General features: G+C 47.5%; 1 protein-coding gene across 2 annotated transcripts; it reads right to left on the reverse strand.

The window, feature by feature from the left end:
• Positions 1–195: 195 nt before the first annotated feature.
• On the reverse strand, positions 196–9,908 carry LOC128348149 (uncharacterized). Of its 2 annotated transcripts, XM_053303803.1 has the most exons (7): positions 9,042–9,908; positions 8,165–8,248; positions 7,636–7,724; positions 2,195–2,380; positions 1,593–1,730; positions 1,097–1,289; positions 196–770 (listed from the first exon to the last, which is right to left on the reverse strand). In XM_053303803.1, exons 1-7 carry the CDS (start codon positions 9,814–9,816, stop codon positions 463–465), a joined length of 1,773 nt encoding a protein of 590 aa, XP_053159778.1. In that variant the 5' UTR covers positions 9,817–9,908; the 3' UTR covers positions 196–462. The 2 variants fall into 2 exon arrangements, with proteins under 2 accessions (XP_053159778.1, XP_053159779.1); XM_053303804.1 differs by lacking the exon at positions 2,195–2,380.
• Positions 9,909–15,068: the final 5,160 nt, after the last annotated feature.

A 15,068-nucleotide genomic window follows, 5' to 3' on the forward strand; every position in this document is an offset into this window, starting at 1 on the left:
GGGCTGTTCTTATGTTCTTATGGGATGGCTGATGCTGGCAGCTACTGCAGCCTGGGCCTCTGCTAAGCAGGCTACTTGTCAGGTAAGGGGCACTGGAGTGGCAGGGATTGGCTCCCTGGCTAGATCCTGCAACTGGCAAGGTACACTGACCAATCACAAACTTACATTCTGAGCTTCTTCAAGGCAAGGTTTTGGTCTTATTTCATGTCAATATTTATTTATTTATCATATTTTAATGCCGCCTGATATGTATATCTCTAGGCGGCGTACAAAATTTAAAAGGATATTTAAAAATCAACACAGATTAAAATACAACAATAAAAACAGTAGCATAAAAACAGAAATAAAAACAGTAACAAAACAATTATTGAAACAAATTATTAAAATAATTTAAATTCCAAATTATTTAAAAATTATTAAAAGATATCAAGCACCAGCTTCCTTCCGGCCTGTAGTCTGGTTTCAGAGTGTGCCAGCATGTTCCTGCTCACATTTGTCCAGTACAAAGCGCCACTTTTTCTCCACTCGCTGTGTGTCATGAGTGGAGATGTCACTATGCCAGACAGCACGCAGGCAACGCTTGCCCCATGGGAAGAGCTGGACGCTGATGGCTTGGCCTGTGGCAGCAACCTCCTCTACAGTCACAGCCTCCATGAGCTCACACAGCTTGGCAGGGGACAGCCATTGTGCCAACACCGTCACCATGACGATATTCGTTTCCACCAGGGCTGGATTTATGGAGCAGAGAGGAGAACCATGCTCACAGATACCTGCAAAGGAAGATGCTTGAGGTTGGAAGGCTGAAGCATTGCAACTGTGTGAGTTCCCCTACAGCAATGCTCTACCACAGGAAAGGTGGGGTGGAGAAAATGGGAAAGATTTCCACCAGCTAACAGGAAGGCCTAACCTGCAGGAACTGGGATGAAAGGGGATTCCACCCCAGTGCCAGAGGGAGAAAAGTCTGTGCTCTGACCTTGGTCCAAAGTATTGTGCTATGTGCATGACCAAGGGAGTAGGGAGCCTTAACTGTGCTGAGGAGTTTGGGTTTAGCCCCCCCCCCCGCCGATCCCCTGCTGATCCCTTACAGAACAGGCACCTTGAGCAAAGCGTCTGGCATTGTCGTGATCCCTTTGCAATGTTTCCTCCACACGGCTCAGTCCCACAAGGGCAGCTGCTGCCAGAACCCCTGCCTGACACATCCCACCTCCAAGGAGCTTCCGCACACGCCAGGCCTCAGTTATGAGCTCTCTGGATCCAGCCAGGAGTGCTCCAGATGGTGCACCCACACCCTGGAGAACAAAGAGAGAGAAGAAATGGGAGCCGTGGGCGGCTGTGTGCACAGGCCCTGGAGACTCTTCCTCCCAGGGACCCTGCACAAAGTCCGGAGAGACTCTTCTGCACCCACCCCCAAACCCCTATGGGCCCAATACATGCAGCCTGGCAAGGCACTCAGTTCTGAATACCCCAGAAACGTTCACGGAGTTTTGACACAAATCATGGTTAGTTAGACCACACATGTCCAAGCCTTATGGGAGCTAGGCTTCTACCATCTCCCCAGCCACCATTTTCAGAGTCCCAGGCCAACTCCTTACCTTAGAGACACACAAGGAGATGGAATCACAATGCTGGGAGATACAGGTTGGCAGCACACCCAGTGCCACAGCAGCATTCAGCACCCGGGCACCATCCATATGTATCCGCATCCCATACTGCTGGGCTAGCTGGTGCACCTGTGTCGAAGGATGGAGCTCAGTCAGCACCTGAAAGGCTTGGATGAGGCAGAGGGAAGTGCTCTAGGGTGCCTGGCCTTTCTCATGAACATTTTGGGGTCTCTGCTAATGTGGCAATGACCTGGGGATGGGGTGCTTGTTAGATTACTGAAGGGGGACTCCAGCTCTGGAGGAAAAGTCAAAGGGCCATCTTGCATTTCACCTGGGCAGTTGGCTCCAAGGATCAGAGGAGTCCAAAGTTCCAGACAGGAAACTGCTAAAAAGCATTAGGTCCAAACAACAGAGCCTGAGTGAAGAGCTTAGCTGTTTTTTAAAATTATGTTACAATTGAACTTTTCTGAAGTTCAATACTGCTCAGAATACCCACAACAGGTGCCAGTGACAACAGGTATCCATCCAACTAGTGGTGACAAATTTCAGAAAAGTTCAGCTGGGCTGAGGAGGGATCCGTTCATGACACTTGCCTGCTGCAGATACTTAAGGGGTAGCACTCGTCCCCCGGCTGAGCAGTGGGTGTTTTCCAGACAGATGAGCTCAGGGTGGGGGTGGTACCGACTGGCATGGCTCTGCTGTATCTTGTGCTCCAGTTCATCAAGGCTGAGAAGTCCATCCGGCAGGTCCTGCAATATCTCTGAGTGGACTCCCGCCACCTGTCCCAGCACAAAAGGGATGGGTGAGGCAGTATCAGGGCAGGGGCAGCCTGCACATGATTCCTTATTCTAATGGAAATGGAAAATGAATTTTGATCCTCTTCATTTTAAATGCATGCTTTGGTGCACAGAAAGTGAAATGAAATGAAATTTCCCATCTGTAGAAAATGAAATTCTGCGTACAAAGTCATGGTCACTTCTCTGTGAGCCATGGCTCCCTTAGTGAGCCATGCTGCCTTGACTACAGTACTAATGATGACATTTATTAATAAAGTAGAACCTCATATTTACACTGACTGACCCTCATAAATGCGTGGAGTGAAGCAATCCCTTGAGGTTTATGGTGCTTTGCTTATACACAAGTTGAATATTAGTTCATGCACAGGCTGTTCTACTCACTGTCTTTTCTGGCAGAAGGAAATCCCTTGACTGGATCAACTGAATTCAAAGCTCTGTGCTGGCACGACAGTGATGTGCATTTTGCAAAACATAGCAAAATTAGAAATCATTAAGGCATCTGTCTTACAATTCTGTCTTACAGATTCTGTTTTACAAATGTGTACAATTTAAAGAAGGACATTGTAGAACTGGAAAAGGTACAGAAGAGGGCAACCAAGATGATCAGGGGCCTAGAGCACCTTCCTTCCTTATGAGGCAAGGCTACAACACCTGGGGCTTTTTAGTTTAGAAAAAGGACAACTGTGGGGAGACATGATAGCGGTCTATAAAATCATGCATGGTGTGGAGAAAGTGGATAGAGAGAAATTCTTCTCTCTCATACATAACACTAGAACCAGGGGTCATCCCATGAAATTGATTGTCAGGAAATTTAGGTCCAACAAACGGAAGTGCTTTTTCACACAACACATAATCAACTTGTGGAATTCTTTGCCACAAAATGTGGTGTTGGCTACTAGTTTGGATGTCTTTAAGAAGGGTTTGGATAACATCACGGAGGAGAGGTCTATCAACGGCTACTAGTCTGAGGGCTGTGGGCCACCTCCAGCCTCAATGGCAGGATGCTTCTGAGTACCAGTTGCAGGGGAGTAACAGCAGGAGAGAGGGCATGCCCACAACTCTTGCCTGTAGGCTTCCAGTGGCATCTGGTGGGCCACTGTGTGAAACACGATGCTGGACTAGGTGGGCCCTGAGCCTGATCCAGCAGGGCTGTTCTTATGATTAGGAGGAGAGAGATGACAAGTACCCCATATCTAGTAGGGATCAACATCATATAGTTGGGGCAATAATCCCCTGTATTCAGGGATCTTGCTCTTCCAAAAGCCATTAGAGCATCAAATCTAGGGTTCTAAATATGAGGCAGCAGGTGGCATGGGTCACAAAAGTTTTATATCAAAAGGGATGAGAAGAAATTTCCGGAAGGAAGTCTGAGGAACTCAGGGTTCATTCCCACTCATGGCTAAAGTAGTGGCTAGAAAACTACATCAGGAACTATTAAGTTTAAATAAAATGTGAAAATTGTTAAATACTAGAGAACTGTATTCTTCTTCGTTCCTATTAAGTCACTATATTGGGCCTCTGAAAAGCTCTTTGTTTTATTTCATCAGTGTGCATGGGGTTTTACAATGTACAAGAGGACAGGTACCTGCTCAAAAGGGGCACGCAGATGCTAAATCTATAATCCAACATAGGGGAGACAACTGAGAATGGTGGTGGTGGGAATGGAGGCAGGTGTAAACAAGAGAAGATATACCATTATTTCAATGCCACATATTTTACTTGTTTATTACAGGATATAGGGACTAAGGGGTTATGAAGGCTTTATTTTTTAAAAAGGTAGATTATAAGTAGGGATTAGAAAGAAGAAAGAGAGGTGGCATCTCGTAGGTGTTCTGGCAGGCAAGAGTAGGCAGATGGGGCGGCAAAGACAAAGGGAGTGAGGGAGAACATAATTTCCTAGTCGATTCTCAGTTGACTGAGAACCGTTAACTGGAATGGTTTAAAGTTCATTATTACAAAGAGGTCCCATTTTCCAGATATGTCATGTTATTATGAGTTCAAGAAGAGTAACAAGATACAAATGCATGAAATATTTGATTAAATAGTGCTAAGGAGAAAACACATCTTATATTAATAGCCACTAGGGGGAAGTACATCACCAAGTTTCCCTCCCTGTTTTTAGCCTACTTTCCTTAAGCAAAGTAAGCTTATGAGATCACTTGTGAACTGCTTAACTAATTTGAACCAAATTTGCTACACATAAGGATGCCTCAATAGTGTAGTTTGCAATGATGTCATCCACCCCACTTCAAAATGTGGATGCATGCACATTTGAGGCACAAGTGTGGCCTAACTTGTGGACCGGCTAACCAATTTGAACCAAATAAAGTTGTAGTGAATGACACATGGGTACACCTCAGTGGTGTAGTATGTAATGATGCCATCCATCCTGACTCAAGAGGGTGGATGTGTGAACATTTGAGGTGCAAGGGGGCTAACGTGAACAACTTGATTTGAACCAAGTTTGGAACAGTTGTAGGGACACCTCAACTGCGTAGTTTGTGATGCTGTCATCCACCCCTATTCAAGGTGGCAGAAACATTAACTCACGTGGGCGAACTTGTGAACTGCCTTGCTGATTTGAACCAACTTTACTACAGGATTAGGGACACATAGGGATGGCTCAAGGCCCAGCTATCACACTAAAGCTGGGTAAAGCTTTAGAACGCTAGGTCCCATCTAATCTTGGCTCTTTTGTGACATAGTGAAAGCATATTCTTTGGCAGCTGACAGCACATGGGATTTGTATAACTCCCACAACTAAAAGATATGCCTCTCCACTTGTACACTCCAATTCATCACCCACATTTCCCCCCAGATGCCTTTTGGGTGGGGGGTTGTACTTACCCTTTAAGCAGCGGGAGGGGTGAGTATAACCCCCCTCCACTCTTAAAGGCATCCCCAGATAAGCTTTTGGAATCTTGTGAATCATTCCAATGGAGCACTAAATCTAGCTGTTTCTGAGCTGGATTCTCAAATCCCAGGCCGAAATAGAGACACAAATGGCAGTTAATCCTCTCTTGTGGAGATGCCATCCACTACTCAAGGGATTGAGGCAGTTTTCTCATGTGATGATTAAATCAGTTCCTGCCATGAATACAAGGTCTGCATTGGCTGGGGTATATACATTCAATCATTCTTCTGAATTCACTCCTGTATTTGTTACATGACACAAAATGCTAGAGTGAGGGGTTCAAATGTCTTTTAGTGTTCCGTTTGAAAATGCCCTCAATCAATATCCAGTCTTGGACCTGCTGAGCCCCCAATACTATGCATCTCTCTTGCCACTTTCTGGTGTAAGTGTAGCGAGGGGAGACGAGGCCTGTGTTCGCCCCTCTCGAGTGAGGCCCCTCGAGTGAGGGAGATAATGGAGAAAAAAGGGAGGGGTACAGCTGGGGGCCCCTCAGTTTCTCCTTCTTGTTTGGGTCTCTAACTACAAACAACAAATATTTATATACTGCTTTTTAACAAAAGTTCCCAAGGCGGTTTACATAGAGAAAACAATAATAAAGTAATAAGATGGATCCCTGTCTCCAAAGGGCTCACAGTCTAAAAAGAAACATAAGGTAGACACCACCACCAGCCACTGGAGGGATGCTGTGCTGGGGCTAGATAGGGCCAGTTGCTCTCCCCCTGCTCAATATAAGAGAGTCACCACTTTAAAAGGTGCTTCTCTGCTCAGTTAGCAGGGGCTCGGGAGCTAGGGGGCCTGGGTTCTTTGAACCCCTTTGCTATTATTTCTTGTTTACACAGTCAGACGGGTGTTATTGACTTGTTTGTTTTATCCAGACATCGAGTCCTTCCCAAGGACCTCGGATGGCTGAATTTTATTGTCAGTTGTTATAGACATCATCGCAGAATATAGGCTGTTCCCAGTAAAGCTGCTTTTTGTAATTGGCTGATGGTGATTTCTGTGGCCCCTATGGTGTTGAGGTGCTCTTTGAGGTCTTTTGGAATTAGTCAATTACTACTGGGATTATTTTGGTCGTCTTCTGCCACAGCCTTTCAATTTCAATTTGTAGATCTTTGTATTTGGTGATTTTTTCTATTTTCCCCCCCTTCTATTCTGCTATCTCCTGGTATTGCTATGTCGATTATTTTTACTTGTTTTTTCTTTCTTCTCGACTACAGTTATATCTGGTGTATTGTGTGGCAGATGTTTGTCTGTTTGTAGTCGGAAGTCCCATAATATTTTTACATCTTCATTTTCTTCAACTTTTTCAATTTTATGGTCCCATTGGCTACAGGTAGCTTGTATTTTTTGCAGATGTTCCAGTGTATCATCCCTGCTACCTTGTCATGCCTTTGTTTGTAGTCAGTCTGCGTGATCTTTTTACAACAGCTGATTAGGTGGTCCACTGTTTCATCTGCTTCTTTACAAAGGCGGCACTTGCTGTTTGTTGTTGACTTTTCTACTTTTACTCTTATTGCATTTGTTCTTAGTGCCTGTTCTTGCGCAGCCAGTATTAAACCCTCTGTTTCTTTCTTCAAGTTGCCATTCTTAAGCCATTGCCAGGTCTTGGTGATGTCTGATTTTCCACTTATATTGTGCAAATATTGACCATGCAGGGGCTTATTTCTCCATTTTTCTGCACGGTTCTGGACTTGTTCTTTCTTGTAGGCCTGCTTGGTTTCATTGGTGTTGAATAGTTTCGCGATATTGACCATCTGAAGTGCATCTTCTTCACTGTCCTTGATATATTCTTCAAGGCCTCTTTTCTCCTCCTCTACTGTTTGATGGACTTGCAGCATTCCTCTTCCACCTGAGCTGCGAGGGAGGTATAGCCTATCTACATCACTGCGGGGGTGCAGAGCATGATTGATGGTCATGATTTTCCTGGTCTTACGTTCCAGCGTCTCTAGCTCAGCCTGGGTCCAGTCTATTATTCCTACAGTGTTTCTTCTTCTTCTTCTTATTATTATTATTATTATTATTTTGCATTTATAACCCACTCTTCCTCCAAGGAGCCCAGAGCAGTGTACTACATACTTAAGTTTCTCCGCACAACAACCCTGTGATGTAGGTTAGGCTGAGAGAGAAGTGACTGGCCCAGAGTCACCTAGCTAGTATCATGGCTGAATGGGGATTTGAACTCGGGTCTCCCCGGACCTAGTCCAGCACTCTAACCACCACACCACACCAGCACCAAAGTTGCATAGAGGCCATACATTAGGAGATGACAGCATCAAGCAGAAGAGATGGCTGGCACTGCAGGGTCTCATCTGGCACCACTTACCTGTGCTACCCCTCCATGCTCAAAAACATGGATGTGAGATTCCCTCCCCAGCAGAAGCTGTGCCCCTCGTCTGCGACAGTGGCACATAACTGTGGTAAGAGAGAACAATGGTGAGAATGGAAAGTTCCATGGTGGGGACAGGGGAGCCACATGGATCAGGGTCAGAGAACAGGAGAAAATGGGATGAACCAGCCACAGAGGTTTCCACAGATGCACAGTTATTGTTTCTGCTTTCATTGCTATTGACAGATGCTGTCAGCCATTATTCCATTGTCTATTGTGCCATCTAGAGGCCGTAGCTAGGAACTCTCATCCCACAGTTAAATTGCTTTTGGTGATTCTGGGTAAGAGGAAGCTCCTTGGGGCAGGGACTTGAACTTTGTTTGTTACTTTATAAAGTGCCATGTAAATTGATGATGCTATATAAATAATAATAAACAGTAGTAGCATGATTCCCACCCCCAAAATGCAGTCATCTCTCCTTGCTATGACCCAACTGCTCTGACCGCCTCCTGTAAGACAGACTCACCAGCAATGAGATTAGCCATGGTGGCAGAAGGAACAAACAAAGCCGCTTCCATTCCAAGAAGGTCAGCCACTACACTTTGCAGTTCTGCAGGGGAGAAGAAAAGTACAAGAAGGAGAAATCTAGGGTTTCAGATGTGCATGGAATGATACAATCATAGCTATGGGCACATTAACATCGATTTCTATACCACCTTTCCAAAAACAGCTCAGGGCGGTTTACACAGAGAAATAAAAAATAAATAAGATGGATCCCTGTCCCCAAAGGGCTCACAATCTAAAAAGAAACACAAGACAGACACCAGCAACAGTCACTGGAGGTACTGTGCTGGGGGCGGATAGGGCCAGTTGATCTCCCCCTGCTAAATAAAGAGAATCACCATGTTAAAAGGTGCCTCTTTGGCCAAGTTAGCAGGGATATGCCTGTATTCAGTACAATCATATAAGAAAAGTAGTTGTGGCTTGGCTTGTATTCCCTAGGCCAGGTTGCAAATCAGTGTCTGTTCCTGTGCCAGCAAGCATTTAGTATTATTAACATTGCCACTGGAGCTTGCTGACACACATCGGTCACCTGTGGTCCCTTATACTCCCAAGGAACTCAGGTACAGACTCTCTCCTCCCTTTCCCCTCCACTTGCAAGTTGTCCTCAGTGGAATGTAGTCACTGGATGGACACCACCATACAAGGGTTCTCAGGTGCTCAGTGTGCTACTGGTTTGTATTGAACAGGTTTGGTTGTGGGGGGGGGGCATGGAATTGTAGTCTCTTGGAGATCGGACTGAACATCCACACACCCCTGGTATGAGGCAGAGCTGTACTCCAGACAGAGCACCCCTGCAGTCTGCAGGACGCACATGGGGATGCCCCTTCCTCCAGACTCACCCTTCACAGTAGGGTCCTCGTCGTAGTCATCATGGCCCACCTCTGCCTGAGCCATAGCTTGTCTCATCTCGAGGCTGGGCCGAGTCACGGCGTCACTGCGCAGATCCACCACATGGCACTCGGTCCCCACCGGGACACTGGTTGCTCGGTCACGGTAAGTGCCAACCCTGTTAGCTGGGGCAAAGGCAGCCAACCGCTGGGACCCCCAGGGGAGAAAGGGACAACGCTGGCCAGCAACAGATGTTCGGCTGTAGTGCCTTGACTGGGCTCTCAGGAACAAGCGGTGCCTGGGACGAGCATTAAGACTCTGCCACTGTGACTGTGGGTGGGCGAAGTGATTGTTTAAGGCCTGGCACTGGTTCCTATGCCTGGAGTGGCTCGAAGGGGCGCCAGCACCTTGGTGACAATACTGAGATGTGGTCAGCCAATCACCAAGTCCCTGGCACAGAGAGCAAGGCTGGTGTCGGATCAAGCTGGCTTTAAATCCCTGGCTGTAGGAACCGTGCCTAGAAAGCTCTAACGGGGTGCCCACAGCCTGGCACCCGTGCGTAGGCTGGAACAGGATCGCCTCTACCCGTCGGCACCGACTCGCCTGCTGGTTGGAGCTATTACGGAATCCACGGCAAGCAGCTTTCCGACGGGTCGTAAGGACAGCTTTACTGGGCGCCCAACGAGAATAGATCAGCAGCGCAGTCGCATGAAGCTCCTTGGGGCGAGCGAAGGCCCTGCGCCCGCCCTCCCCGCCCACCCTTGGTGATGATGCTAGCGCCCACATCTCCGCTGAGTTTGCAGCGCCCTTGTCCCAAACAGAGTCCACAAGTTCTTCTTTCTCGCGCGGAAGCCGGGGTTGCGGTCCCACTTCCCATCCCAGCATGCTTCGAAGCACCGCGATATCTCAGCTGGTTTCCCAGCGCGCTGGGGGTGTAGTCCCGGGTGGTGGTTATTGGCTACTCTATTCCGATTTCGTGAAAATTAACGAAAAGCGGCGTTTTTGAGAAGGAGCCCATAGCGGGAAGCGAATTCCTCGGCGCTTCATCCGCCAACCCCCCATTTCATTGGCGAGCTTTCGGGTTGCGTTTTTCAGGGTAAGATTGTTGGGATTAGTCAGCCCCCCAGCATTCAGGAGAGATGAGAACCAACCACCACATTCCTCCCTGCATCGCGCTGCCTACTCCAGTCCTCCTGCCCGGTAACCGGCGTCTACGTAAGGGGCCGGCAGTTCCCAACTTCCCTCGCCTGAGGAAGACGGATCCGCTCTTTTCTCTTGTTTGCTGGAGTCAGGGACAGGCCAAGATATTGGGGGGCGCCTGAGATGAGAAGCCAAATGCCGCTTTGCCCCGATTTCCCCACCGGCCCAACCCCTGTCCCCGCTCCAATGGCGTTAAAGTGGGAGAGTGGGAGAGAATCTGGATCCTTCCCAATTCCTCGCTTCCAACCCTCTGCAAAGGGGAGCAGGAGTCCGCCCCAGGCCCGGAGGCGGCCCGCCCTGACTCTGCTCATCTCCTCGTTGTTCCTTCTCCGACCCTTGCAAATTCGCGTCTCTCGCCCCCTGCCCCGCTCTCCTCGGGAGTCGCAAGAACTTGCAAGGGTCGGACGAACTCTTGCAAAACTTGACTAGCTAGGACAGAAAAACCATTGAGTGGGGGCGCACAGTCACGGGCAAAGGGCATTTATGGGTGGGCGAACTGTGGCCCACATATTAGATTTCTGGAACAGAAGGGGGCATGTGGGGGCAAACTACTTCTCTGAGGGGGCACTTGGCCCAACCCCTGGAGCGACGCCCTTCTAGCTCTCATCTTTGCGATGCAAGATGCAAACGGATGGCTCCCGATCTGCCCCTTGCGATACTTTACCAGAGGAGCAAAGCCAACACAGGAGGAGGCCCTGTCGCTGGCAGTCCCCTCTCCTGGCGAATTACAAAGGAGTTTTATAGAACAAGTCGAGAGGGGCTCAAAAGTGCTTGGAATAACAAGTGAGAATCTGTGTGAGATTGTATCATAAGTTTGAAGTCCTGCTGTCAATAACACGAGTCAGGGCAGTCTCCTAATGAGGAGCAGAGGGAGGCCATTGCCTTGGGTGGTGGATTGGGGCAGTTGGTGGATTGGATCCTTTGTCACTGCTTTGGTCACATAGCACCCGACACCCACCACCTCTCCCTCCTGCTTACTGCATCTTGTTCCTCCTGCTCTCCTCTTGTTCAAAAGATAGGGGGCAGAAGTGATGTTGCTGCAAAAAGTGATGAGTGGTACTTGCTGCTGCTCCCTTGCCTTGGAACAGGTGGAGAGTGAGATGCCAGAGAGAGAATGATGTTGGAATTGTGCTTCAAAGGCTTGCATGGGACGGATCAAAGTCCCCAACTCCACCTTTGCAACATGGGACAAGGACAGCAGCTGATGGCAGCACACACTGAGCTTGCAAATGCCAAATTCATCCTTTGGAAAGGAGCAGTGGCAGCCCAAGGTTTGGGGCACACTTGAGATCAGTTTATTTTGAAAATGAATCTGGGCACAGGCCTCCTCAAAGGCAGAGTTCAGATAGGAAGTGTACTACTGTCCACACATGGCACATTATGAATTGATTTGGATGATAGGTTCCCAGTCCATGGGATTAAAAGGAGGCATGCCAAGAGCACACCTATCATGATGTATTTTGCAGATGTCCCAGTGCCCTCCCAGTTTTTCAGTTTATTGCATTGTGGCAGGTGGCAGGGGTAGATATTTGTCCAAATGGCAACTCTGCCCGCATTCCAAATACTAGTTTGAATGACAGGCATGCTCTCAGCATGTTCCCCTGTTAATCGTGTGGGTGGGGGAAGTAGTATTTGAACCAGCCCAATGCACAGATAATTGTACATGTGTACAGATGTACACAGATTATATATGCATTGAACATGTGCACATTATATGTTCATAGGGCTTCTGTCAAAACAAACGTATTGTGAGATCCTAAGAAAAGGAGAGTTTCATATGTATTTCATTAGAATAAGTTAAAAGCTAACCATGTTCCTTAAAAGGGTATTTCTTCTTCTTCCATGTGCCACATTTATTTTCCTGATTCTTTAAACACGGAGCAGAAATGTGATTATCTTCCTTGTAGCAAGACTATCCCGCCTCCAGTCCGTTGCATGAAGATGGGATCTGTGGCAAATGGTGGTCTCTGTTATGCCCCGCTGCTGCAGTCTGCCGTGCACGCACAAGTGATGCCCTATGCACATGATGTCATGCGCAAATAGGGCTTGTCCAGGGTTCCAGCAAGGGAGAGAAAGGGAAATAATGCAGGCAGCCAATGAATGCTGGCTGCAGTTGAGCTCCGGAGAGCTTGCTCAGAGCTCTCCAGACCCTGGGCATGTCCCGTTTGCGTGTGATGTCATGTGCAAAAGGGATGTGTCCAGGCTCCTGTGAGCCTGTGTGAGCTCTCCGGACAGAGCTTATTTCTAGCCAGCATTTGCTGCCTGCCTGCTTTATTTCCCTTTCTCTCCGCTCGAGGAAGAGGAAAGGAAATAATGCAGCCAGCCAACAAATACTGGCTACAAATGAGCTCCGGAGGGCTGGAGCAGGCCCTCCAGCAGTCGGGTCATGCCCACGTGTGTGTGACATCATGCACAAGGGGCGTCTCGTGTGGCCCTTTTCATTGGCGGCCTGGATTCTTTGAACCCTACTGCTCAAAGGTAGTTCCACCCCTAGTTGGGATATTCTGCTGTGGGTGCTGGATTTGGGCTAGGGTCAAGGGTGGCCCAATATACTGCGGTGTCTGAAAGAAGGTGCAGAATGAGTCCCATGCCCCTGGTATGGGCCAGCTCCCTTTCAAAACTGACCTTTATGTTTTGGAAAAGCGGGGGGGGTGCAGGGGGAAGGGAAAGCTGCTAGTAGTCTCTTCTCTCCTTGTACTTCTCATGAGCTTTGCAAAGAATATGAGGAGAGGTGCAGCTTGCGAAGCTTGCATGGGTCAGATACGTCCCAAAGAACTGCTCCAGTGGCCATGGCAGGGCACAGCACCCTATTGATGCCTCAACAATCTGCCACCTGAGGCAACTGCCTCACCTTGCTTAATGAAAGGGCCGCCCCTGGCTAGGGTGGATGTGATGCTAAAGAGGTTTGTTTGCTTGTTTTTAATTGTTTGGGAAAGCCCTTACATGCAATTGCTTTGGATACAGATCTGGGTTAGCTCAGCACATTATTGGTTTTGACTTGATTTAAGGTACAAGCTGGAACAAGTAAAACAATTTAAGTACCTTGGGATAATATTCCAGGCCTCTGGCTCCAGATCTGCGCACAGAGAATATGTCAGTCAGAATGCTAAGAAGAGCTCACAGGCAATTGAATCTTATTACCACTCCAGGGGTGCCCATTTTATCCTGCGGCTATTAAACTCTTTGAGGCCAAAGTCCGACCATAGCTTTTTTATGGAGTGCAGCTGGGCATATAACCTAACTTTGCTAAACTAGAAGTGGTTCAATCCAATTTCCTGAAGACTATATTTCAAGTCCCCAGCTGCGTTCCTAGGGCGGTACTGTGGCTGGAAGCAGGGATGCTCAAAATAGAGGCTAGGGCTTGGATTATTATTTTTGAATTCTGGCTTAAGCTGATTTTCTGTCCCATCGGATTAGCTCCATTGGTGCTAAAGGATATATAGCACTCAAGGTGGGGAAAAGGGGTGGAGGAAAGGCTATACTATTACGCCCCCCCCGCCACCACACTGCTAACACTTGGCTATGAAAACGTCAGATTCAAAATAAGGGAAAGAATCTATGATATGGAGCGCCAAATTGATCAGGACTCCATTCCGGTTGGTGCCTTTTTGGGCATTCAGATTCTGAGTTTTACCCCTGCCAACTATTTGAACCAGCCAACAACCCCAAAGTACTGCAGAGCCATGACATTGGCCCAATGCAATGCCTTGTGCACAGCTGTGTTGGAAGGGAGATACCAAAGAATTCCATATGGAGAGCGTTTTTGCCCCTGTGGCTCTGGTGAGATTGAAACAACAACTCACGTACTCTTGTACTGTCACTGTTACCGTGATATCCAACATAAGCTTATCTGCTTAGATATTAGTCCATATCCAGGCTGTACTGATTCCTTTTATCTGAATTTCCTTTTAGCACAGGGGTGGGGAACCTTGGCCTTCCAGCTGTTTTTGGACTACAACTCCCATAATCCCCAGCCACAGAGGCCAATAGCTAGGGATTATGGGAAATGTAGGCCAACATCTGCAGGCGGTCCAAGATTCCCCATCCCTGTTTTAGCAGATCAGAATGACTCTAGGTCTTATAATGTGGCTAAGTTTTGCCTCACAGCTAGCAAAATTCGATCAGAGCTCATTAAGAACTAATATTCTATGAGATTTAACACCACTCTGTATTAATTATATAATTTTGCTGTCTCGCTACCTCTATAATCATTGTCACTCTGTAATTAGTCTTGATTAACCCTTATATATAGTTTTATCTTCATAGTTTTAACTTTTAGCGTCTTCCACTTATTACACTAAGTAACTTTACAGAGACTTTTATTTTGTAGGTGTAGATTGTTTAAACTCTTTTTGTCTGTTTTGCTGTTGTGCTGGTCAAAGACCGAAATAAAAACTATGTCTATGACTTGATTGAATGAACTAAAACACCGAAGTCCTGGCATCCAACTCTGCATAGTTACACCTTCCAGAAACCCAACTTGAAATCATGGTGATGCAATTATATGAAATTCTCAACTATATACAGATGATCAGGGCTTGGGAAATGCACTTGTCTACTCGTCAGTGATGAGAGCAAAGTCACCCAGGGAAGCAGCCCCTCTCTTCCTCGGTTTTCCTGGATACAAACAGCAAGGGAAGAATCCAAGCTGTGAGAGAGGAAAGCAGAGGGAAAGGAAGGGCTCTCTCTCTTACTGGGCTCTGCTTCAAGGGAAAGCCCAGTCACCAGGGCAAGTGTCTCCAGCTTTTCCCCATTGCATCTAGCTGCCGTGAAGGAAAGCAGGCCAGAGACACTTGCTTCCGTGACTGGGCTCTCTCCGTAGGCAGAGCCCAGTTGTG

This window comes from Hemicordylus capensis, chromosome 2 (assembly GCF_027244095.1).
Source record: "Hemicordylus capensis ecotype Gifberg chromosome 2, rHemCap1.1.pri, whole genome shotgun sequence".
NCBI classification, from domain to species: domain Eukaryota; kingdom Metazoa; phylum Chordata; class Lepidosauria; order Squamata; family Cordylidae; genus Hemicordylus; species Hemicordylus capensis.